General features: G+C 34.4%; 2 protein-coding genes across 4 annotated transcripts in view; both read right to left on the bottom strand.

Annotated features, from left to right (window-relative positions):
- Positions 1-27,384, bottom strand: part of LOC127812351 (fatty acyl-CoA reductase 3-like) — a 121,226-nt gene extending 93,842 nt beyond the window's left edge. For all 3 annotated transcript variants that reach the window (XM_052352782.1, XM_052352780.1, XM_052352781.1), the window contains exon 1: positions 27,355-27,384. The gene's annotated coding sequence lies outside the window, so the exon portion shown is untranslated. The remainder of the gene's footprint in view (positions 1-27,354) is intronic.
- On the bottom strand, positions 14,927-27,452 carry LOC127812338 (fatty acyl-CoA reductase 3-like). The gene is made up of 10 exons (XM_052352777.1): positions 27,246-27,452; positions 26,911-27,014; positions 26,317-26,522; positions 26,097-26,197; positions 25,621-25,813; positions 23,630-23,791; positions 19,025-19,106; positions 18,566-18,856; positions 18,005-18,132; positions 14,927-16,979 (listed from the first exon to the last, which is right to left on the bottom strand). Exons 1-10 carry the CDS (start codon positions 27,433-27,435, stop codon positions 16,823-16,825), a joined length of 1,614 nt encoding a protein of 537 aa, XP_052208737.1. The 5' UTR covers positions 27,436-27,452; the 3' UTR covers positions 14,927-16,822.
- Positions 27,453-27,571: the final 119 nt, after the last annotated feature.

Below are 27,571 nucleotides of genomic sequence, written 5' to 3' on the forward strand. Positions count from 1 at the left end.
TGCAGGATCAAACAGCTTTTCTATTGGCCTAAGTTGAAGAAAACAATTAAGGAGTATGTGATGACGTGATGTTTACAACAGATGTAAGCATGAGAATATACACCCCCTTAGCCTATTGCAACCATTACTCATACCTGAATAGGCGTGGACTCATATCAATATGGATTTTGTGGAAGGCCTGCCTAAGTCCGAGGGAAAGGTCTGTATCCTTGTGGTGGTTGATGGACTGATGAAGTATGCCTACTTTCTTAGCTTAACCCATCCCTTCATGGCCCAAGAGGTAGCTAGGGCATTTTTAAACCAAGTGGGGAAGTTACATGGACTGCCTCAAACGATTGTCTCAGACATGGATAAAATTTTTACGAGTTTATTGTGGAAGGAGCTAATGAAGTCCCTAGAAACACACCTACACATGTCCTCGGCCTACCATCTGAAAACAGATGGGTAGACTAAGCGAGTAAATCTGTGCTTGGAAACGTATTTGAGGTGTTTGTGTTTTGTGCATCTAATTGGGTGGCACAAATGGCTACCCTTGGCCCAATGGTGGTACAATTTTGTCATAAACCTAGGGTATAGCCTAAGGTTGGATTGGAAATTAGAAGAATGAAGGGAGAATTTAAAAGAAGAATAGGGAAGAACAGAAAGTGAGGGAGGGAAAGATCAAGAGAGAGAGAGAGTTTAGAGGAAGGAAAATCAAACGGAATTCGAGAGAGAGAGAGAGTTTAGAGGAAGGAAAATCAAACGGAATTCACTGGTCACATTTGGTAATAGCTAGAACACCTTCCTCTTCCGAGTCGCTAACTACAACAGAGCTCTCGTACAGGCCTTCTACTTTGGTAGGGAGTCTCCTAGTCGTCCACATTAACACCAGCGGAATTCACTATCACATTGAAACTTCCGCACCCGTCGTCCACTTCGATCGCAAAACTCATGGCGGTCTGCATTGCCCTTCGACGGACTTCTGCCTACTCATGAACGCTAGTCCATTCGTGTCGTCTCAAGTTAGCTCGCCTATCAACACCGTTCAGGCCGAAATTGAAAATGCGATCATGGAGACTTATGATCGCATCACCTGATTTCACTACAAAAAAATTGATTTTTTACGACAATTTTAAAAATTGCCGCAAAACATGGTATTTTGCGGCGGTTTCTTTAAAATTTTGCGGCGGTTTCAAAAAATTGCCGCAAAATTCAGTAAAACATGTTTTTTGGCGGCGGTTTTTAAAAATTGTCGCTAAATTTAAAAAATAATTAAATAATAAAAAAATTAAATTCGTTTTCGCGGCGATTTTTAAAAATCGCTGCTAAATTTAAAAAAAATTAAATAATTTAAAATTAAAATTAAATTAACATTTGCGGTGGTTTTCAAAAACCGTCGCAAAATTCCAAAAAAAATAAATTTAGCGGCGGTTTTTCAAAAATCGCCGCTAAATTTAAAAAAATTAAATAATTTAAAATTAAAATTAAATTAACATTTGCGGCGGTTTTCAAAAACCGCCGCAAAATTCAAAAGAAAATAAATTTAGCGGTGGTTTTTCAAAAATCGCCGCTAAATTTAAAAAAAAATTAAATAATTTAAAATTAAAAAAAATAAAATAATTCATTAAAAAATTAAATTTAGCGGCAGTTTTCGAAAACTGCCGCTAAATTGAAAAAAAAATAAAAATTAAATTAAATAAAAATCTGAAATATTAAAATTCATTATTTTCATTAAAAAAAATTAAATTTTTCTTAAGAAAATAATTAAAAATTAAATAAATATAAAATATTAAAAATAAATATAAAATTGCATTTAAATTAATAGCAAAATTCATTAAAAATATAATTTAAAAAAATAAAAATAAATTTAAAAACATTTTAATATATAAAATTTTAATAATTTTTAAAAAATATATAAAATCTTCTTTTTTATTTTTAATCAATTAATTTATTTAATTTAACTCAATTAATTTATTTTTAATTTATTCTATTATTATTTTAAAAATAATCAATTAATAAATATTTTTAATATATATTAAAAAATATAAAATATAATTCTAAAAATTAGTTGTTAGATTAGTATATAATTTATATATATGCATATATGTTAAGGATGTATTCGCAGATCAAGCGGTTCGTGCGCGCGCGCTCGCATAAGCGGTCTCAGGTTCGAAACTTGGGAAGAGCATGGTTGAATTTAATTTCCAGCATCGCCACGTGGCGCGCAGGGGTGGGGCGGGCTGGCTTGTGCGGTCCGTAAAAAAATAATATTTTAATTTTAGAATTAAATTATTAATTTTAGCGGCGATTTCCGCTAAATATTACAGAAACCGCTGCTAAATGACTTATTTAGCGATGGTAAAAATCGTCGCAAAATTTAAAATTAGCGGTGGTTATTCCAGTGGTTGCTGAAAACCACCCATTGTACTTAAGTGCATCAAGAGGATAAAAACTCACATTCAATATGGAGCCAACCTGCCGAGCTATGGCCACCTCGTCCCGTGCCAGGTGCTCTAGGGTACCATTCCCTCCGCGCAAAATAATAGGTGCGCAAAATTTAATAACAATGGTATATATATCATATTTTGACATACCATTTATGAAATCACGCAAGGTTACCGACCTTGATGCCATGCTCTCAAATGCATAAAAAGTATTCACATGGTTTAATATCACGTATTGATGACAAATATACCTCCACAAAAAGTCTCAAATTTATGATTTGAGTTCCCATGCAACTAAAAGAGCCACATCAAGTACATTAGCCCTATTAATCTTTACACACAGTGGCATTTAATTTATTGGTCGTATTCCAATAATTATTAAAAATACAAGAAAAATTTTGGTATGAATTCTCATAAATTTGGACATATTCAAAAATCATTTAATAGCTAATTAAACAATGCTCATGGCAATATACAATGGGTGCGTGGGTGTTAAATGTGTATACATAATATACATATATATATATATTATTTGGGTGCTCTTGAACTTATAAAAAATAGCAACACACATATACATATATATATATATATATATTTTAAGGGCCTTACGCTAGTTTTTTTTTTAAACTCACAGAGAATGGCAAACCTACATATACATATATATATATATTATTTAAGTGCTCTTAAACTTACTTTTAACTTACAGAGAATATTAAACATATATAACATATATATATATGTGTGTATTATTAAGTGCCTTACGCTGGTTTTTTAAACTTACAGAGAATAGCAAATCTACATATACATATACATATATATATTATTTAAGTGCTCTTAAACTTATTTTTAACTTACAGAGACTATTAAACATATATAACATATATATATATATGTGTATCATTCAGTGCCTTACGCTTACAGTGAGTGCAGGGGAGGGATTTAAATAAAACAGAGAGGGAGAGAGAGAGAGGCTGCACTGCGCGCATATGAACATGTGTATGAGCACATAAATGATGGGTTGGCTGGAACGGAAACAGGGCAATCTAAGATAGCTAATCGGTTATGTATATGTGTATAGATGTATATGTGGGTCACTCAGTTGGGATAACAGTGGAGTTGATTGGTATGTATATGTATACAAATATATATGTGGGTCACTCGGCTGGGCCATCAATGGAGGCTGTTTGTATATGTATATATATATATATATATAAGATTCAAAAAGGCATGGGGGAATATGTAAATGGAGCAGGCTGGGTTTATATCCTGATGGTTTCAGCAAGCTTACGATTATTGGGTCGGATGACCAGCTTATATAGATACAAAAATGAGCAAATCTTTGCATCTTCATCTACCCAAAAAAAAAAATTGCCATTCACAGAAGGAAAACTTAGGGTGAAATGAGACCCCATTGGAGACCACAACGAGATCCAAAACCAACTGGAAAGTCGTAGCACAATGATTCAGAATGTATAATCCACAAGCTAACATTCACTGCATACAACGCAATATATGGATTTATATATATGGACAAGCATAGGTGAAGAAGGAACTCACTGGGATAGAGAACGTTCTATGTATACTTATATATATATATATATTTACATAGGGACATTCCTGGCTGAATAAGAACTCCATAATGAATCAACATGTTGATACTTATATATATATATATATAGCGAGTTTGGAACAAAGGTTAACAATGGAGATTAACAACTTGGAGAAATAGCATAAGAAAACTTGCTGAAGTTTAAAAAGACTGCAAACAGAGGAACTTGCCTGATGGAATGCGCAAACTCAACCAGCAACGAGAACACACAGCAAGCAATGAAGAAGAAAGGCAATGCAATAGTAGGGGCACATGGGTATATAGGCGCTGAAAAAAAATGGGGTTATGGTTTGAGCATAAAGTAAAAGGCACAGCAAGAGAAGGCTGCTACTGTCCCCCTCAAAAAGACTGAGTTGCCCCTCCTTTATCTCATTACAAAGAATCTTTTAGGACATTCTTGATATTTGAGACATATTTTAAATTTCCATTTTTCCTTTTCTGGCTCACATGGAATTCAATTCTCCTTCATCATTGGGCCCAAGCCCAACCCAACAATTCATTTAACCCACCTAATAAACCCATGAACTCATTTAACTATTTAAATAGAGCTCAAAACATCAATTTCCTAAATTCTTAAAAATTAGACCCATACACTTAAATTCATGATCACATGCACTAAGAAAATTTCATATTAATCCAAAATCATTTTATGCCATCAAAATAAATTGTTAAAATACTTTGACCCACATTTAGAATGCCCTTGAATTAAAATTAAATATTAAAACACCTAGACCCAATTTAGGGTCATTACACTGTTCTTCGTCTCATATCTCTGTGATCGTTCTTGTTCCTTGGTGGATCTTGTGGTGAACGTTACCTGTGTGGTTTTGGGAGAAGATTGGTGTACTGGCCGAGAGGGTTTAGGGTTCCGATTTGGGGTCTTGTGTGGCTTGTCCTTTGTGAGCTTCCGTGAGGCTTGGTGTCCCTATTTTGGTGTTACCTGGGTGGTATAATCTGGACTGACCCAGATCTGAGCCTTGACAAGTTATTTACAGGGAGTTTCTCTTGTTCTATCATGTTCTTGGCTGATTTGTTCGATATCTATTTGGTTTGATTATATATTGCTCTAACCTCCTTTCTGTTTTGAATTACATTATCTTCCGCAACACTAGGCAACTCCATTGAAGAAGAAAATGATAAGCAGGAAGAGAGAGAGAGGGAGAGAGAGCCCAAGAAACAGGAAAGACGACGAGAGAGCTCAAGTGAAGAAGCCCAATAACAGTAGTTCATATATATAGCTGATGATGCTCAAAATGGTACACAGGATGGAGTGCACGCAATTCCTTAGATTTTAGGTCTAAGAAATACTAATTTAATTAATATGTGGATTGCTTTCACAAATGGTTATAGACATTTTGTTTCAACAAATGTATCCTGTAAACCCAAACAATTAGACTCAAATTAATACAATTATTAAAGATAAAAATTGATAAATGTGTTTTTAAGTGTAATGTCATGTGTCTCTGAATCATTTAATTTGTGTTTTTAATAATGATTAATTGTTACTAAAGATATAACTATGAACACAAGTGAACAGGACAAATATATATGCCCTCTTTGCAATATATGCATTCTTTCGGCTCGTATCTCTATTTATATCTATAGCGATTATTATTATTATTATTATTATTATTATTATTATTATTATCAAATTACACATATTGTACCATTAAGGGACATATAGTAAAATATTTCGAGACATATATTTATATTAATGCCAATTTAGCTCTAATTATTTGGCTCTAAGACTTCGGACAAAAATCATAGCAGATCAATTATATGGTTTTTGCATTATAAAACCACGGAGTTCAATAGAATTTTATGATTTCAAAAAATAATACTAACATTTGTTTCAAAAGTCAATTTTTGAAACAATTTTATGAGAAATTTATCGAATTTACAAACTTAGTGAGGTGAGAAATTTAAATATTAATTTATATAAATATTTTAAATAAATATTAAATATTTAAGTTGATTAAAAATACAGAAAAAGTTAAAAATAATGTAATTAATAATAATGGCATTTTCTGATATATGAGCTAAAATAAATTAATATATATTTTGTCACTCACAGAAGCAACAGTCTTCATAAAACTCCGTACAGATTCATTTAATATATATTTTGATGTTAATTTGGATGTCTTCAACACAAATTGGAGGCCTTTTCTTTGACCTCCAATTTGTGTGTATTTTTTTTGCCCTAACCTCAAGGACACTACTTGTGTGGGCGTTAGGTTCATAATTATTGTCTATTGATGACTTCTGCACTGAAAAATATTTGTGAAGATGATTTATAAGACTCAAAATTCTTATACCATTTTCTTTTCTTTTCAGGTAGCATTTGTTAAAATGAGTAAAATAAAAGAGTATCAAGATAAAATTGAAATATTTTCTAAATCAAAATATAAAATGGTAAAAATAAGGTTGGGAAGTATTCTAAAATTTATACCATATTGTTTATTAATTTTTTTGAAATTTAATGAGAATTATACTTTTTTTCTATATGTTTGTTAAATGCATATGATAAACACCAGGATAAGGTTTTTTTATTAAAATATCTCTATTACAAAATTCATTTAAAACTGTATATTAACATCAACAACAAATTTATGATTAAAATAGTATTTCATGATTTATGTGAACTGTTAAAAAATAAAAATAAAAAATAGTGTTTTATTTTCTAAATTAATGTTCAAAAATAGATTCTGAAAAGACTTAGTAACTAAAAATGATTATTGGTAAAATTACAATAATTCCACATAGATAATTAAAATTGTCAAAACATATTTTCATAATAGTTAATAAAATATAAAATTGAATGAAATAATTTAAAAAATCCGTGAAAAGAATTTGTATTAGATAATAAAATATAGAGAGAGAGAGAGAGAGAGATAAATTTAAAATTTTAAAATCAGTGAAAGGAATAATTTCATTTAAATTTTAAAAAATTTCAAAATATATGGAAATTTAAAAATATATTAAATGACATTAATTATAAGAATTAAATAAATAAGTTCTTTTAAAATCAATCTTATTGTAAAAATAAGACTTAATAAATTTAAATTTTAAAAATATATTAAATGACATTATATTATTCTATAAGGGACATATGAGTAATTTAGGCTTATTTGTAAAATGTCAAATAAATTTATCTATAAAAAATAAAATAAGAAATCACGTGAAGATTTTTTTGGGGAATGTCAGATAAGTTTAACAAATACATTGAAAATGAAAAATATTCTAAATACTTTCCATATTTAACATTTTTCACCTTATATCTTAATTAACAAATATTACCTCAATAAATGGAATTCACGTCTATTCTTATATTACAACTCCTTCTAATCCAGCCTTTGCATTTGAAGGCATTGGGTGACATGGGTTGATAGAAAAACTATGGTTGGTTGGTCAGTTATTTATTAAATAGAAACAAAATATAACAAGTTCATGAAAACTGCAACCCGATTTAAGAATATTTGTGGCTCTAGGTGAGAATTACCTTGGTGGTCTTTTAATAATATAAATAAATATTAAAAATTATTTAATTTTTACTTTACTTGCTTTTTGAGATACAAAATTACTCATTAAATTTTTGTATTCAAGTTCAGAAAATAAATAATTTTCAATAACATAGGCAAGAGAAAAAAATTTGAAAATGTAAGACTTAAATAAGCAAAAAATGTGAAGAATCCACAATCAAAGTCTTACAACTTAAAAAGTCATCGATTCACTTTTTTTTTTCTTTAATGCCCAGATCAATGGAGATTTCTCAAATGAAATTTTTGTCATCCCAAGAATCATCTTATCAAATTGCCCTCCTAAAATTACGTCACTTTTTGTCTTCTTTTTTTTTTTTTTTTTCTATTACGTTACTGATTTATACCTCACTATTCATTATATAATATTAAAAAATTATTAGTGAACTTGGGGAGTTGGGAGTCTTCTTGTCTAAATGACATTTTACTATTCACTACTTAACATTGAAAAATAATTTATAGACATAAGGAATAGGGGTGTTCGTCTAAATAATATAACAAAATAAACAAAATATGAATTTAAATAAAAATTAATATAAAATAGAATTAATAATTGTACATTTCAAAAATTAAAAAATACATTTTAATTAATAATTTTACGTTTCAAAAATAAAAAATACATTTTAATTAATAAGTGATCAATTTTGGGACCGTTTTTTTTTGGGAGCCCTAAGCATAGGTCTTAGTGGCCTATGCTTTGAACTGGGGTTGGATACAAGTGACAGATGATGATTATCGTTAATAAGTTAGACAAACCAAACAAGGGAAAAGTCGAATTCGTTTTATATTTTTTCTAAGTATGAAATTAAGTAGGGTTTCCACCAATACTTATTTTTAGTGAATTTATATTATAAATTTAAGAGAAATATTTTTCCGCATGATTGAGATTTAGCATAATTTAGAGAGTATATTCCCTTCATCTATAAATCATATTCACTTCTATTAACTTAACAAAATATAAATTTATAATTCATCAAATTATAAATTGTCACAGATTTTTAAATTATAACTTTAATTATAAAATTAGTGATATCAGTTATAGTTTAACAATTTAAAATGTCTAATGAGATTTATTTTGAGTTTTATATCTCACTAAACCACTAAATTGATCCTCTACTCCTAATATTTATTTTTTTTATAATTTAGATTTTGTATGGTATTCTTAAGAATAGACAGATAATCAATGTCTTTTCGCTTAATTTTAAAATTAATCCTTTTATATTATAATACCCAATAAAAAAGAGTATACAGAGAGTGACCGTGACAAATAAGTGAAGAGACTCACTTATTCCCGTGCACGGATGGTGGTGCCGGGAATAAGTGACCGTGACAAATAAGAACCCCGCCGTAAGAGGATGATTGTTGGGATAACTACTGAGACGGGGAGATAAGTCATGTGGTCCAGATAGTATTAGTGAACGGTGAGACAGGGAGATAAGTCATCTCTGAATTAGCACTACGGTTTTTATGGGAGAGATGTGGAGATACATGCCTAGTGAAAAGAGTCACTAGGAATGCTTAAAGGATTACCTTGTCCAAGTTGGGAAATTGCAAGATGTATGCTAGGAATAGAAAATGCGAATCTTGGCGGAAGGAATAGTCTCTTTGTGGATCTTGCCCAGGGTTTGAGCGGTAGGGAAGTGATCGCTATGTATGATCGTTGCAAATATAGGGTCTCTTAGACAACAAGGCATTGATGTGGTTTATTAAAGAGGGATCTTGAGCATCACTGCTCCGTTGTGTTGAGTGACTTAGAAAAGGGGTCAAACTTATTGGGAAAGACCCTCGATGGGGAGGTTTGGTTTTTAGAACCTGAATGTTAAATAGTAAAGGCTTTGGTATTGACCACATCTGTGGACTTGAAAGACGCTTTGCGTTATACCTTGAGGTCCATGTGGAAGTTCAGCATTGTATCTCGTCCGTGGTGGTGAAGCGGACAATGAGGTTTATTCGGACATAGGGGGATATGCTGGGAGTGTGCGTAAGGAAGTTCCATGGCTATTGAAATGATTAAATATAGTTGGTGAAAGTTGCCTACAATAATAGTTATCACTCCAGCATTGGGTAAGTCGCCTTATGAGGCATTTATTTTTATAGTAAGCCAGGTAGATCGCCAATGTGTTAAGAGGAAGTTGGATATCGGGCATTGTTGGGACCCAAAACTATTGAGAAAACATCGGGAAAAAAAAAAGATTAGAATACCTCTCATGTTGACACAGATTCTAGAAAAGATGAAGCTTGGGTCGTGTAGAAACCACCGGAGGCTAGCTTGACGATGCCTTCTTGTAGTCTTCAAATTTTAAAAATAAATTTGTGTTTGATGTATTTCTCCCTGCATATACTCTTTTTTATTGTGTATTATAATATAAAAGAATAAATTTTAAAATTAAGTGAAAAGACATCAATTATCTATCTATTCTTAAGAGTAGCATAAAAAATCTAAATTATTAAAAAAACAATTATTAGGAGTAAGGGATCAATTTAGTGGTTTGTTGAGACATAAAAATAAAAAAAAATCTTATTAGACAGTTTTAAATTGTTAAACTATAACTTATCAATAATTTTATAAAGTTATAATTTAAAAATATGTGACAATTTATAATTTGAAGAATTTAAACGTTTGATGTTTTATTTCTCACCTGCAGATGCATTCTATTTCATCTACCAATGGCTAGTCCTTTTAACGAATTAAAAAGTTTCTAGCTGTCGTGATTAACTATATACCTCTTTAATGACTACCGAAAATAGTTGGGTTTATCGACAAAAGTTGAAGAGATAGCGAAGTGACTCTTACATTTTTGTTAATTAAAATCCTAATTAAATGTGAAGCTAAGCATGAGTAATTAAGGATTACAACCACCTCACTTGTATTCAATTTCATTAAGAATTATCACTACTTATAAATGATCATAATAATCATATAATAACATTTTATAAAACTTAGAAATTGTTAAATATAACAAATTAACTTATATTGTTATAAAAATTACATTGTTATAATTTAAAAAGTTATAACTTTTATAACAATATAATGTATATTGTTATAAAATTATTTTTCATTATTTTAACATTTAATTGAAACTTGACACATTAAAATTGTCTAAATAATCATATGAATACTATTTGTGTACTCTTATTTGTTGTCACTGTGTTACGACATATTTTTATTAATTTATAATTTTTAAAGCAGTAAACTTATTAAATTAAACATCAAAAAATTAAAATCAAAATTACAATACAACAATTTGTAAATTTCTTATTTTAAAAATACATTTAGATCGTGCCCAATAAGCTAGGTTGTTGGGCTATAGTGGGCCAACAAGCACGAGGCGAGCCAAGCCAAGCTTAGTTAATCACAAGCTAAGCCAAGCAAGCTTACAAGCCCCTAGATGGTTTGACATCATTAATTAAAAACACATATTAAATAATTTAGAGGCATATAATATTATATTTAAGGCCGAATAGATTAATATATCCTGAACTTATAGTCAATTTTCAATTTTATCCAATTTCGACATTTGTTTCAATTTGGTCATTAAACTTTCACTTTTGTTTCAATTTTATTCTTGATCTAATAAACGTGTGTCCCAACTTATGTGGCAGCTAATGTGGTGTGATGACGTGTCCAATAATAGACAAGTCATCAACATGGGTAAATTGGGCAAGATTTGGGTTAGAACTATGGGTGAATTGGGTCGGGTTGGGTTGCATCTGGGCCAAGTCCAGTGTGCTTAGAATGGCTGTAAATTTTCTAAAACCATGGGAACATTTTTGGAATTGTGATCTATGGATGGCGACGAGAGGTAGCAGATTAGAGAAGGCGAAGAGAATCTTCCAACAATTCGATGCCAATAGAGATGGTGGGCTGAATAGGGAGGAAATGGCAACTCTAGTAGTCGTCGTAAACCCTAGGGTCAAGTTCAGCCACAAGCAAATAAATGTGATTCTCAATGAAGTTTTTCGGACCTATGATGAGTTCATCGATAACGAGAAGGGGCTGACGTTCGATGGGCTGTTGTAAACCTATGACGACGACGGCAGCGACATGGATTACGACTTCGAAGCACTGGGCCTCAAGTTGAAGGTGGACAATGCATCAAAAGAAGCATCGTCGTCCTCAATAGTTGGCGAGAGGGTGGTGGAGCCGCACAAGAAACAGCGGACAACGGCCTGGGAGTAGCACAATGTATCGTGTTCGACAATACGTGGAAGATTGTGGACAATTTGGAGATTTTTGTTCTGAAAACTCAAACCCATACCAAATTTCTCAATCCCTTTCAATCGCATTAAATTAATTTCCATCAAACCCAAAGCCAAAGCCCCATCAAATAATAAAACCCAAACCACTATTTTATTCTTTCTTCTTACGTCGTCCGTTCTCACCAGCCACAAACCACGTCGTCGTTGTCGCTGCTATAGCCATGACTTAGAAGAGAGACAAAAAAGAGGCCGAGCTCAAGGTCCCCAATACCCTCATCTGCAACGCCAATCTGATTGCCCCATCCTCTAAGCTCTCTAGCACCGAAAACCCTTCCATCGCCTTTGGCAGTTAGCTAAGATAGTTGAATCTTACGATGGATGCTACATCAATTCATGTCGCCTCAAGAACTGATGATCCGTCAGATTGTCGAATCTGACGACATCTACTTTTACCTCTCCACCTCATCTTTTGCTAGAGAGATCATTAGATCTAGCTTTATCGTCCCTAACTTTTACTTCTGACTCTTCGCCTCATTTTTCAATTTGATAAATTTGGTATGACACAAAAATGGCGTCATTTTGCTAACATGTCTATTATTGAACACGTCAGCACGCTACATCAACTACCACGTAAGATGGAATGCACGCTTGCTAGATCGAGGATAAAATTGAAACAAAAGTGAAAGTTCGATGACCAAATTGAAGCAAAGGTCAAAACTGGATAAAAATGAAAATTGACCTTAAGTTCAAGATATATTAGTCTATTCGGCCTATATTTAAAGACATTTATGAATTTTTGCCTCTCATAATTATATTAGAACTATACAGATATAGATACTACTTAGAACCGTACAAATACAGATACGATTCGTATTAGAACTAGGGGTGAGCAGAAGTTCGAATAAACTGAACTAACCGAACTAAACGGATTAGTTTGGTCGGTTCGGTTCAGTTTTTTTTGATAAAATAATTTAGTTCGGTTAATTTGCTTCGATTTTTTTATGAGACGGTTCGGTTCGGTTAATAATATTTTTAATTTTCGGTTATTCGGTTAACCGAAGTAACCGGTTCAGCGAATCAATAACTGCCCCCCCACCCCCAAACACGGAACCCACCCAATCCACGACACTCACACTCCCCCCCTTCTCTCTCTCTCTCTGTCTCTCTCTCTCTCTCTCTCTCTCTATCTATCTATCTATCTATCTGCCCCTACCCTTTCACTCGCAGGCGAGACTGCGAGATCGATTCCGGCTACCCAAAACACAGAATCCATACCCGACCGAATCGAACCCTAACCCTCACCCCACCATCCCTCGCCTTCGTTTCTTCTTTTCCTTGTTCTTGGACGATCAACAAGGGCTATTCCAAGATCTAGGCTATGGCGGCGGCTGCCGAAGTGGTGGAGGGGCAATCAGCGACGATGACGTGCACTTCGAAGACAGAGGTTCGTCGTCCCCTTCATCTCCTTGTTTCTTCCTTTCCTTGTGCTTGGACGATCGACCCCATACCAACGATGATTGGCCGTCAGATAGAAGTTAGTATTGACGTTAGGTTAGGGTTTTAATTTTTCAATTTTGTTAACTTTCAGTGATGATTGGCCGTCCCCTTCGTCTCCTTGTTATGGGTTAGTTTCTTGATATTTCAGTGAGGTTAGTTTCAGTGAGATAGTTTCTTGATATTTCTTCCTTTCATTTCTATTTCCTTTTTTTGCACAAATTAATTTGTATTCTCTCAATTTCTAAATGGTTTTGCATATGCTCTTCTTGTATTTCATTTCTACAAATCGGTTGGTTTTTATACTGATTTTGCATAATCGGTTATCGATTATCGATTTGGTTAATTCAGTTTAGTTTTTAGTTAGTTCAGTTTCGGTTAGTGGGGTTGGTCCACTACAAAAAATCAGCGTTTTAGCGATGGAATCGCTAAAACATCAAAATTCGTAGGTAATATTTTTAGCGACGAATTTAGTGATGGGTATCTTTTCGTGGCTAAAAAGGGCGTCGTTGAAATTTAACAACGGAATCAGTGATAGGGGTTGTACCTATCGCTAATCAGCGATGGGGAATTTTAATTTTTTTATTTTTTAGCGACGGGTTTGAGCCCGTCGCTAAATTTTATTTATTTTTTTATTTTTTAGCAATGTGTTTGAATCCGTCGCTAAATTTTAATATGTTATTTTTTAGAATTCAACCCCAAAATTCAAAATTCAATGCGTGCTAGGCCCCCCGGCATCCCCGCAACGATGCGATATTACTCCCAGTTATTATCTCAAGCTCTCCACCGAATTCGAACCCCCAACCTCTCATGACCAAGTTCCGTGCGCAAGCCAACCGATCTAGAAGCCTTCTTGTTTATTAATGTAGATAAAATATATTTATAGTATTCATTTTCAAATATTTTAGAATTATATTTATATACCAAAATTTCTCAAACTTATTTAATGATATTAATTTTAATATTAATATTAGTAAAGGGAAATGAATATTAATTTTAATTTTATTTCATTATTAATTCAAATAAAACTTTATTAATTATTATATTAGCATTGAAAAATTATGTTTTTTTATTTTAATTTGTAATATATTTAAAAATTATCAGTTTAATTTTTACTAATATTAATGTTAGTAAAAATTATTATGATATGTTTAAATATAAAATTCTTAAATTTTTACTTAATTTTATTTATTTTTTAGAGACGGAGTCACCCGTCGCTAAATTTTAATCCTTTATTTAATCTTTTTATTTTTTAGCAACGGGGTGAACCCCGTCGCTATATTTTAATTTATTTATTTATTTTTTTTGTTTTTTAGCGACGGGAATACCGCGTATCTAAATTTTAATTTTTTTTATTTTTTAGCGACGGGGTTGACCAGTCGCTAAATTTTAGTTCTTTATTTAATTTTTTTTTTATTTTTTAGAGACGGGTTCCCCCGCCGCTAAATTTTAATTTTTTTATTTATTTATTTTTCATTTTTTAGCGACGAGGTGTACCCCGTGGCTAAATTTTAAATTTTAAATTTTAAATTTTTTTATTTAATTTTATTTAAACTCTTTTATCTAAATTTTAATTTTTTTTATTTTTTTTATTTTTTAGCCACAGGATTGGCCTTGTCGCTAAATTTTAATTTTTATTTTAATTTTTTAACGATAGGGTTGCATGTCACTAAATTTGAATTATTTTATTTTATTTTTTTTTATTTTTTAGCGACGAGGTTGAGCCCGTCGCTAAATTTTAATTTTTTATTTAATTTTTTTTTATTTTTTAGCGACGAGGTTGAGCCCGTTGCTAAATTTTAATTTTTTATTTAATTTTTTTTATTTTTTAGCGACGAGGTTGAGCCCGTCACTAAATTTTAATTTTTTTATTTTTTAGCAATAGGATTGACCCATCGCTAAATTTTAATTTTTTTATTTAATATTTTTTAATGTTTAGCGATGGGGTTGAGGCCGTTGCTAAATTTTAATATTTTTTATTTTTTGCTATAAGATTTTCGTCGTTAATTCCGTCGCTAAATTAAAAAAATATTAAAAAAATTTGTGATAAAAATTCCGTCGCTATCCGTCGCTAATGAGCAACCGAATAATTCCATCACTAAATTTCGTCGCTAAAATACATTTTTCTTGTAGTGGTCGGTTCGATTCGGTTAAGTTATTATATACTAGTCGGTTCAGTTCGGTTAGTATTTTTTGGTCGATTCGGTTCGGTTATAACCGATTGCACACCCTTAATTAGAACCATACAGATACAGATTTTCATATTACTTTCATTAGCTATTGAAATGGTTGAACAAAGCACTTTGCCGGTATCTCCGGGAGACATGCCTTTTTGGATTGGAGGAAAATAAATGATGCTCCAAATCCCTATGGATATGTAAGCCATTTTCAGTACAGGGAACTGGATGAAGTAGAGATAGATGATTCCACATGTATTATGTTGTTTTTGTTTCCCAATGAGGCTCAAGGCGATGACGATAATTTGGGTTTATCTTCATAGATTTCGGCTCGGGATTGAAGTATAGTCCAAAAATACAACTCATTGGCATCCCATTAAAGAAGTCGGGTCGTAAGCCCTTTATTAAGCCTTTGGAGGAGAAATGGGCTGAGCACATTTGCTCAAGGCTTAAGGAAGCCCAAGCCCACTAAGCCCTCTGCCTTGCCCTAGCTCTGTCGTATAAAAAGGCTCTTTCCCTTTTCTTGTTGCCCTTATTAACGGCCAATTCTCTCTCTCTCTCTTTGCTCTCTCAATAGTTTCCTTTGATGGCTGATCTTCGTGAGTTTGTTCTTTCTCTTTTAGCCAAATCTCCCTTTCCATGGCAGTGGTCTTCCTTTCCTTTGGGACCTCTTGGTCGATCGGTGAGTAGTCTCTATTTATTCGATTCGGCAGATCCGTCTAAGGGATGCTCTCGGCCTACTATTCTTACTTCCATCTTCTTTTTGAGTGGTGCTCGTTGTTCCTTAGTGGATCGTTTTGGTGAGTAACCGTTTGGGTGGTTTCTGAGCGAGATCTGTAAATCGGTAAGAGGGCTTGAGTGTTAGAGGGTTACTATCCTTGGGATTTTTAGGGCTTTTCTGTGATTTGGTGACTCTATTCCGTTGGTGTTACCTGAGTGGTACGAACTGGGAAGACTCAAATTTGAGTCTTGAAACGCCTTTACAGGGAGTTCTATTTCATGCTCTTATCTGGGTTCTTATTTTCGATGTTCTGTTTTTTTATAATTGCACTAACCGGTTCTACTTTGTAAGTGTTCTTTCGCAACATATTCTTTTCTTATCAGAATGTTTTTCCTTATCATGACTTCAATCGAAAGAAAAAAATAGGATTCGACTAGCAGAAGTTTACTTACCATACAAGTTCTTCCAGATGATGTAGGTTCCATTGGTTCAATGCAACATTTGCCATGTACTTCCTTTCATATTATTTCGATCGAAACTCCTTACAACTATATGTAAACCTCTTGTGGCATATATATATATATATATATGAGGACTTGATGTAATATTTTACAATTTCTCATGAAAGAGAAACATATGTTTATTAATTATTAATGTAATTATCACTTAAACACATACTTTACCATGCCAGGAATGTGAGTCTTCATAAAGTAATCATCCCAATTAATGATCTTGGGATCAAAGTAAAACACATCTGTCTCAACATTGCCACCATTTCGGGCTAGAATCTGCAACTTTTCCATGTTTATATCATCGTACCTGAATGCAAAAAACACCTTCACTTTTAGACTAATTAGCCATATGGATATGAATATTAGTAATTAATTAATGAATTCTTAGTGTTGGGTTTGTGTTTCCTAATGAGCCCTACGACGGTGACGATGGTTTCAAGTAGGTATAATTTTTATAGGTTCCGGCCCTTGATTGAAGTATTAACCTATAATCACCACTTATTGGCAACCCAATTAGAAGTCATGCCATAAGCCCATTTACCATCTCTTTGGAGGAGAAATTAATGGGCCTTAGCCCATTTGCTCAAGAGATGGAGAAGTCTTAGCCCATTTGTCTTGTGCAATCCCATTTGTTATGATGGCCCATTTGCTTTGTGCAAGCCCATTCTCTGTGTGGCCCATGCCGCAACCCATTTGTTGGTGCTCTAGCTGCCTCATATATAAGCCTTGTTAGTTCCTTTTGGAGATTCAAGTCGCTCTCTCTCTTTCTCTCTTGTCGGCGCCGATGTCTCCTCTTCATTCACCGACTTTCCTTGCCGCTTTGTGCGACATCTCCTTGCTGGTTTGTGCGGTGATCTCTTTGCCATTCTTAGACTGCGCCTCTCGATTTTCTTCTCTAAATATTCGATATGGCCGATTCTTTGGGAGAGGCTTTTGCGATTTACTGCATTCTTGTCTCTAGCTCTATCTTCATGATTCTTGTTCCTTTGTGAACTCTACTTTGTGTAGAGCTGTTGACAAGAGGTTTTTTTCATTTTGGTTGAGAGAGAGGGGCGTTTTGGGCGATTCATGGCTGGGTTTCGTTGGGGTTTGGTGGCCTTATTTGTGGTGTTGCCTAAGTGGTGGTTCTATAGCCCAGGTTTGAGCCTTGATCCATTGTCTTCATGACTGTCATTCATTGGCCAAAATAGGGAGTTTATTTTGTGTTCTTCTTGTTGTTGTTATCGGTTTACTCTTTTAGTTTTGGTTATTGTGCATTAACCTTGTTTTGCGAGTGCTTCCGCCCCAACAATTAGATTAACACCAAGGCAAATATATGTAATGAGCACTTACATGCCCTTAAAGAACAGGTAAGGTTGATAAATCTCAGCCATCTGAATCACAAAGTTGATCTTTCGATGTAGATCCATGTACATCTTTTGAAAATATTGGCAAAATGCCATGTTTATTAGTTGTAATCCCTGTAGAAAGGATAGGAAATGATACCATTAGATTCCATAAAGATAAAAAGAATAAAATCCATTAAATCCCCTTACATTAAGTTTACAATTAGGGACAGTTTTACCATCTTAAAATTTTATTTTTGACAGAGAAACCCCTTAGAAACCATTCTATAGTCACTTAAAATTTTTTTCAGCATGTGAATTAATTTTTTCTTTTTTGACAGTTAATTTTAGGTCAAGAGGTTATCTATCAAAACAAAACCACAAGTGGTAATTAAAGTGTCCCAAAATATAAATTTTAATTAAGGGTGTTTAGTAAATTTTTTTTTTTAAAAAAAAGAACATCCTAGTAACATTAATGATTAATTAGAAGACATATTTGACATTAATTAATTTAGTTAAAGAAATACTAAAGTTGACATTAACTAGAAAAATTAATCAACTAACAAACCTTGAGTGGAAGGACGTAACGAAATGCCATGTATCTGCGGAAGCTATCCATAGAGCTGAACACTGGGAGCTTGCCAACTTTGACGGGTTTTCCATCTTTTCCAATCCAAGGATGCTCAGTGAAGTAATGGAAGGCATAATCTTGGAGTTTGGTGAATCTTATGGGATTAGCTACCGATGAACTCACATGATATATTATGGTCTCTTCATCCCCTGCAGCTGCTTGATTAATTGCATAATAATCAGCTGCCATGGCCGCCATCATCGCATTAACCACGAGGTCTGCCGGGATCTGCATTCATCCAATAATAATTAATTAATCTTCTAAATGAACATTAATTGATTTTCTTAATTACTTGGGCAAAATAAACATGGTTTAATCATTATCGGAATTAATTAATTACTGCTTACTAAATTAGAAAATAATGCGTTTAAGTAATTAATTAATTAATTAGCCCACCACATCGATTATAGATCCTGGATCACCAAGGAAGCATGTTAACTTTCCTTTCCCATATCCAATGTACAAGCTATCAACCGTTCTGCATGTAATCAGCCAAAACACAAGTCAAATAAAATTTATTTAATTAAAGGAGAAATATACCCGACTCAACAACTTCGGGCGTGAGCTGAGTTGAGTTGATTGAGGCAAGTTTAAAAGTTAATGTTGGGTAAATATTTGAGTTATAAGGTGAGTTTAAATAGTAAAATAATTAGAAATGATATAAAGTTAATTGTAAATATTATATATATAAGTTATAATAATTTATATTTTTAAATATATAACAAAAATTCAATTAAAATTATGTTTTTTATTTTCTTCAATCAACTGTACATAACTCAATATTTGTGATTAAAGAATATATAGTTTATAAATCTATTTTATAAAAATATTTAAAAGTAGTATGAAAATAAATATATTTATTAAAATATATTTTCTATATATATAAATATAAACTAAGGAATAGTATATATGGACTTTTATTGGGACATATGAAATTGAGTTTTGGTTTTGAAATTCACTCACTTCGGGTTTAGTGGACCTCATTAGCATTACCACATTAGTAAGTCAGTTGAGGTAGTAGACCTCACGAAATAAATTCGACCTTCAAAAGCCTGTCAATTTCCTTTTCGAGGGCTGACAACTTCTGAGGTGCAATATTTCGCTTCTTCTGTGTGGAAGGTCTAGTTCATGGTCGTACATTCAATTGATGGGAGATCACCTGAGGATTATCTCCTAGCATGTCTCCATGCAAAAATGTTTGCATTATTCTGTAGGCATTGTATAATTTCTTGTTTCTCTTGTGGTGGCAGTTGGCTCCTGACATAGACCAATTTCTCCTTATTATATGCATATAGTTTGACAGGCTCTAAGGCCTTCACCAACTATGGCTTCAACGATGCCTGCTCAGAAATGGATGTGGTCTCAACTGGAGCATCAGAAACTTTCTTGCCCTTGACACTCTTTATGGATGAGACATAACATATATGAGCCTTCTTCTAATCATCTCAAACTTGTCTCACACCATTAAAAGTTGAGAACTTCATCAAAAGATAGCCAGGATGGATGACTACCCTAGAGCATCATCATGGGGCATAAACACATTCCCTTAGTCTGCAGGACTGAAATTTATAGGCTCCTTATCAAATTTCACTTGAGCCACTAAATTAATCCACATGAAGGGCTTGACGCACATATGATTTCCTTGCTGATGAAAAGTCCCCAGCCAAAGTTTTCCCACCAGAAATAACGTGGATGTGCTCCCATGTTGGCTTATTGTTTGTAGGGGTTGTAGAAGTTTCTCCCTCTTGGGGCTTCCTCTATTGTTACTGCCGAGCCATTTCTTGCTGATTACCACCACCTCGGGGTTCTTCTCTCCATGGGTTGGGGTCCATTCTTGGAGATTTATCCGGTTGCTGGAAATAGCCAAAGTGTGGGCCCCCTTGCTGTTCTTGGGCCGGCCTAGGCCGATCTAGGAGGAACTGATCCAGTTTACCCTCTCTGGATGATAACTCAATATAACCACGAAGATGGCGACACTCCTTTGTTGCATGGCCTAAACATTGATGGAATTAATAGAAAGATTGTAGGTCCATGCTTATTGGTCTATCAGATGGTGGAGGGAAATTGATGAGATTGGTATACGCCACAAATGAAAGAATGGCTATGCGAAAGTTAGACAGAGAAATGTACGCCTAGAACTTAGCCGAGGGTGGTACATCTGTCTAAAGCCTAGGTCGACTGTAGTCGTCAGACCTAGAGCCTTTTACATCATGTTGCCTAGACCTCTCACCAGCTAGTCACCCCATTTTCTTTGTCTCCTCGTTAAGCTATTCTGGCAGGAATTCACAAGTGCATAGAATATCCAGTTGCACCACATATCTGTTGTCATGGGAAAATAAATCAACCAGTGTTGTCAATTGGTTAAGAGCTAGGGACTTCCTTAGCGGTAAAAGTGTAGTTCCCTACAAAAAAGTCGATATTGCCACACCAACCTACAAATCTTGGACGTCTAGGATGACATTCCAGAAACGGTCGATGTATTGTCTCAATGTTTCCTTGGCCCCTTGATGAATACCAAGAAGGAAAGTGGGAGCCTTCTTCCTTAGGGCATTAGCTATGAAAGTTGCTATGAACTTTGAGCGTAACTGCTCATAGAAGCGAATCTAGACGAATTGAAGCTCATCGAACCAAACATGAGGGTACTCGACCAAAGACTGAAGGAAGACTAAGCACATTGTGGCATCACCTTTACTTATGTAAATATGCCAAGGATTTGAACCGTTGTGCCTAGAGAATAGAGTCTCCTTTTCCATCAAACTTGGGCGACTGTGGAAGTTTGAATTTAGGAGGAAGGGAACAACTCAATATCTCCTCAAAAAATGGGACTCTCCGCATTTGTTTATCACTAGGCACTACTCTTGCCATTTTTTGAGCTCCAAGAAGCTAGAAGGGCTCTACGATTAGAGTCTCGTGTTGGCCTCCACACATCCTTGACAAAGGTGGTGCTCCCCATCGTGTCTTCCTGTGTAATCATTTTGCATGTGTTCCTATGCCTTTCTGCATACAACTCATCTTGCATAGCAACACGTAATTGTGATCTTAGAGGGGCCATTAGTGGCTACGATGGATGCTGCTACGGAGCTATTAGAGTCTGCCTAGGGGAGGCACCGATTTGAATTCCCCCTAAGGTAGGAGGCTTAGAGGTGTAAGCCTTCCCAAGAGTTAGTAGGAGTGCGTGCAACAATTCAGATAAATGCTTTAAGACCTTGAACTTTTCTTCATTGCTTCTCCTCAAGTCATCGTATCTTTGTTCTAACTTATGAAACTTTTCAAGATATACAATAGATGACCTTCGAGCTCTAGAGGTTCTTGGTGCTTCAGCTTGGACCTAATCACCTTCTGTGTCACTGGGTTGGTCAGGCTTAAGAACCTGCCAAATAGGACATCCTCGTTGTCCGAAAGGTCGTCAGGGCATGTAAAGAAGGCATGATCAAGTGATGATTACTCGATGAACCAGCCTTGCTATAGAAAATATTTTTCGCTGGCCACTCAGCTCATTTGTTTTCTTTGCGATGTTGCAAGGTTCGCGCCCCATGAACCTAGTGAAATAGTAGAAGGACTTTTTCTAATAGTAGCCTTCCATTATCCAACTAGGAGAATGAAATGTGTGGCCTTAGGCTGGGATACCCTTCCATGAGTAGACCTTGTTCGCCTTGCCATAAAGTTTAACTTTTTTCTTGTTTCCTTACAGACGATGCCAACTTCTTGTTGAAATACAATAATTAAATTTATGTCCTAGGAAATAACTTGGCAAAGCCCAATGAGGAAGTCAGGGGTAAGGTATGTGTTGGCAAGGGATGCTAGCAGGCTCCTAATGGGAGGATGGTTCGATTTGGTATACGGGAGAGAAGAATTATTAGGGCCAAGCTCGATCTGTTATCTGAGAGAGCTAATAGGATGCCTTGAGTCTTCAGATGCCTAATGGGTCTTTGGGAGGCTTTTCCCTCAAAAACGTGGGTCTTTGGCTAGCTAGTCTTAGGATGACTCGACTCTGGGAGAGTTAAGAGAGTCTCTAGGCGATGCAATGCTCCGATGTTTTCGGGTGAGTTTGTGGCCCAAGCATAATTAGAAAGTACGTAGAGAACTCCCCTGTGCAGGCCCTCCGATGCCAAAGTCAGATCATGCCATGCTGTAAAATGAAGTATGAGTTTATGTTGTATGAGGCTTTGGATGAGAGTCTTTGGATGGGTGTCTTCAGATGAGTTTGGATATGAAGTGTTAGGTCTAGGTCTAGGTCTTCGGGTGCTAAATCTGGATCTCAAGCACGCGAACTTGTGGGGGGTTATTTATGGGTTTCGATTGCTAAGCCAAGTGGTAAGGCCGGACACATGACAAGCTAAGGTGGTCCGACTCTTTGGGCAAAAAGGCAATAGATGAGGGTGGAGGATCTAAAGGTATCTTCGGGGAAGAGATACCCCAAGAAGAATCCTTTGGGATGAGATCTCTCCTAAGACCCCGAAGACTTTTTGAGTTTTTGGGATAATTAAAGGGGTTGGCCTGGAAGACTCTTCAGGGTGAGTCTTCAGGATTGAACAACGTAAGGGCATTCAAAGGGGCCTTTCTTCAAATACTCTTCGGAGTCATCAAGTGACTTATGCCTAAATGCCTCTTCGAGATGAGTCTTGGGCTTTGGGGCTTAAGGACATGGCTACCCCAAAGATACTTTAGAGTCATCAGGAGATTTTTGCTCGAAAGACTCTTCAGGGTCTTCAGCTTTCTTGAATACTTGGATTTTGATTTCATTTTTTTAGGGTATTCCACAATATACACAGAGTCTAATTTTTTGTTACAATAAAGTAGATAAAAATAAATTAATTAACTTGTAAAAAACCAATAAAAACTAAACACCAGCTCAAAAATAAACACCCTAGGTTGCCCAACTACCAAAAAACTGCCAAACCCTTGGCTGTTATAATTAAGTTTGTATATTTAATTACCAACTAAGAAAAAATAAAAAATAAAAAATAAAAAATAAAAAACAAGAGTTTGTATTGTATGTACCTGACACCTTCAATCCAACCTGGGAAAGGTTCCTTGAAAGTACTAGTTATGATGGTGGGACGAATGATAACTAAGGGAAGATTTCCTTTCAAGTCTCCCAAAAGCATCTCTCCCATTGCCTTTGTAAACACATAGGTGTTTGGCCACCCATACTTCCTTGCCCTGCCAAACAAAAACAGATACAAATGGTTCATCAAAAGGCTGTTAGCTCTCTCTCTCTCTCTCTCTCTCTCTCTATATATATATATATATGTGTGTGTGTGTGTGTCATATTTCTTTTTTTTTTTTTTCAAAACGTCATATTTCATATTCTTTTGGTTGTCTCAAGAGTATGAATTAGGGAACTTTAATTATTACAGAACTATTAAATTCTGTCTTTTTATATTTAAATTTTGCAGTCATTAATTAGAAGTAGAAATATGTAAACTGGGAAAAATTACATATATAGATTGATTTATGATATCCAATTTGGGTAAAATTTATGATATTCCAAAACAAGTGAACCTGACAGATTGATTTGATTTGATTTCTTTTCTTGTCACACGCACACGCACCAACGCACGCGCACACACACACACACACACACATATATATATATATATCTCAGAATACTAATGATCGTGATTTATATATGTTGATGTGTCATTGGCTATATATTCACATATATGCTCTCATCACCATCAAAGGAGAAGTTATGTTTCACCTTAATTATAGAATTGCTTTATTAATTGTGTTTTTCAATCATCTATATGCGCGATAAATTTTTTTTTTTTTTTGAGACATTTTAATTTTGTCTCTAGATGTATTTTCAAACAAAAAGGTAAACAGCCCCTCATAACACATATTTCTACAAAGTATTAGAGACAACTATTAAATGTGCCTCAACATAAGACATTTGGAGTCCCATATATGTAACATAAAAACATAGATAGGGACAATTTATAATAAAATTTGTTATAATGTTAATTTTTTTTTTGTATTAAATGTTTTAATTGCTTATTTATAAATGTACCTAACTTAACATTTCAGTCATTTAAGACAACCTACCTCTATTTTTTTAAAGTAAAAATTCGATGTGCCAACTTAAGTGGCACATCCATTTGTTATTAAAGACAACCTGCCTTTATTAAATGGGTCAGACACAGCCTGCATTATTGGGGCAAGCCAGCCCAACCCATTTGCTACAGAATCAGGTCGGACTGGGTTAGGAGGCAGGCCTTTGGCGGCTCGGCCCATTTACCAACTCTAAGGACAAATATGAGAAGAGGTAGCATTTGATGCACCAAATTAAATAAATCTTATCTTGTTCTTACTCTTTGTGTATGCGTTAATGTCTGCATCGCACCCCCACGTACTGTCCCCTGGCGACCTTTCTTTTTGAGAGAGGATGATTTTTTTTCCAGGGGCGGCCCATTTTTTCCTCACTCAAATGGGTGCATCTACGAACCCATCAGTCATAAACTTCTCTTTTCCATTTCAGTCTATGTATGAGGTTGTTTTGTAGCCATGACCTCTTAATGAGAGTACACTCATATGCAACGATCGCTTTTATCCTTTTTTTGGAGCCCTCTCAAGCTATCAAGAATAGCCCCCCAAAATTAAATGGGTTTATTGTTCGGATAGAAGATTCTCTCTTGTTTTGTTGAAGTGGGTTTGATTTATAAAGACTGTTGTATTTAGGATTTAGGGTTTATTCATAGTTTGTTTGCATCTTGTTTTGCATTAATGGGAGGGCCGCCATCTTTAGTCTACAATGTTGGAGGCTATGCTTGCAGTTGTTTTAAGTTTTTACGTATCAAAAAGAATAAAAATAAAAAAGAAATTTTAGTTAGTTGATGACAAAATCAAGTGACCATGTGTATATCATCCCCACTTGGGTTGGCTCTTATGATTAGAAATTAAGTAAATTATATAAGTAATTATAAATGCTTCAATTAATTAGTTAATAAGATATAAGGTTAATTAATTGTTAATGAGTTGTGGCAACTAACCTTTGAATGCCCAAATCCTTCATTGCCATTGTAATTTCTCCCTCTGTGGCTCCTATCTGCCGGAGCTCGCTCAATCTCGCCTCCACGACTTTCTTCTCCATGTCAATGTCCAACCCTGGGGCTCCATTTAGAGCCTCACCCATGCGACAGGGCTTTTCCAATATGAGCCCACCTCTTTCACCAGATACATAAGCTGCAAAATTACCCCTATTTTAATTAAAAGTGGTGCTTATTTCAATTATATATTAATTAATTGTCGACTAGCCTAAATGACTCTATCTTTGCGTGTGTGTGTGTGTGTGGTGATAATTAAGAAATTAAATTATTATTAAATCATAATTAATCAAACACATTCAAACTTCTATGAAGAGTGCAATAACTTGTGCGCCGAAATACTAATAATAATAAATATAACATAAATCAAATTAACAAGCAATTAATTCATCAGTCCTTGATTGACCAATGAATGTTCTAACCAGTGGACACATGGAGAAGCATCTTTGTCTTGGCACACTTCTTTGAAAAGTCGAGAACATGCTTAGCTCCCAATGTGTTTAGATGCAATGCCACATCATATCTACACACAAAATTAATCAAACACAAAGCGCACAATAAATATTTGAATCTAGTATTTGTTGTCGTTGTAATGAATATATATACGATGATAAGATGAACTGAAAGTCAGTATATCCATACCTTTCATCAAAGTTGGTTGTTGCGGCCATGTTAACTACTATATCCACTTCTCTCCACATCTCTTCCACCAAGTTCAAGTCTTTCACGCCCAAGTTCTTGTCGGTGCTAATGTCTCCGGCCACCGGCGTCACCTTTTCTGCTAGAAGGGAGCTCAAATTTTCTCCCATTTTCTCCCTTAGAACCCTAAACAAGTCCTCTGCTATGACCTATAATATATATATATATATATACACACACACATGCATGTATGTTACTGTATATGTAATTATGTATGTATATAGCAGCAATCACCCATTCAAAGCGGCTGAAAAATTAAATCATGCAATTTTGATTTGGATGGAGTTTTGTTCATTTCACAGAAGAAGATACCACTCGTCCAAAATAATGCATGATGGTGATCATATACGTTTTCTAAATTATTTGTATATTATTTTAAAGAAAAAGACTGCTCGTAAATTAAAAGGTGACATCTGATTCATGAGTCAAGATATATATTTCTTGTTTGTTTACTGGGAAAAGTTTACACAAAGCATGACTCAGAGATATAGTCATAGAGAGAGAGAGAGAGAGAGAGAGAGAAATGTTGGCGCTGACCTCATTTTGTAACCTCTGAGAGGCCGATTTGGCATCTGCAGCTCTTAGAAGAAGGTAGAGCTTCTTCACATTTGGTTGAGCTCTAAGTATCTTCTCCACAAAAACTACATCCATTCAAGCATGGTGTCACCATATTCACAGGTATATATACATATACATATATATATATATGCATGTCTAATCACGCGAGTTGTAATCTAATAATAATGTGGTCAGTCTGAATTCTAAGTTCAAACACTAATTAAGTTCCTAGCGGTGAAATCTTATTTATAAAAAATATTATATTATATATATATGTACATGTAGAGAGAGAGAGAGAGAGAGAAGGGGGGTACTCTTTGCTAGAAAGCCAGTGGCACCAGTGACTAAAATGGTCCTGTTCTCTAGAAACTGGAGAATACTAGGCAACTCCATGGAAGAAGAAAGTGATAAGCAGGAAGGAAGAGAGAGAGAGAGAGAGAGAGAGCCCAAGAAACAGGAAAGACGTCGAGAGAGCTCAAGTGAAGAAGCCCAATAACAGTTCATATATATAGCTGATGATGCTCAAAGTGATACACAGGATGGAGTGCACGCAATTCCTTAGATTTTAGGTCTAAGAAATACTAATTTAATTAATATGTGGATTGCTTTCACAAATGGTTATAGATATTTTGTTTCAACA

Source organism: Diospyros lotus, chromosome 1 (genome assembly GCF_014633365.1).
Source record: "Diospyros lotus cultivar Yz01 chromosome 1, ASM1463336v1, whole genome shotgun sequence".
NCBI classification, from domain to species: Eukaryota; Viridiplantae; Streptophyta; class Magnoliopsida; order Ericales; family Ebenaceae; genus Diospyros; species Diospyros lotus.

What these genes read in the sequence shown, in the direction of transcription:
- LOC127812338 (XM_052352777.1), bottom strand. Translation starts at nt 27,435, where the DNA reads ATGAACTGTTATTGGGCTTCTTCACTTGAGCTCTCTCGACGTCTTTCC. An exon ending in CTCAGAGGTTACAAAATGAG is followed by an intron (nt 26,523 to 26,910) that starts GTCAGCGCCAAC and finishes TATATATTATAG; the next exon opens with GTCATAGCAGAGGACTTGTT. An exon ending in AAGGATTTGGGCATTCAAAG is followed by an intron (nt 23,792 to 25,620) that starts GTTAGTTGCCAC and finishes TTTGTTTGGCAG; the next exon opens with GGCAAGGAAGTATGGGTGGC.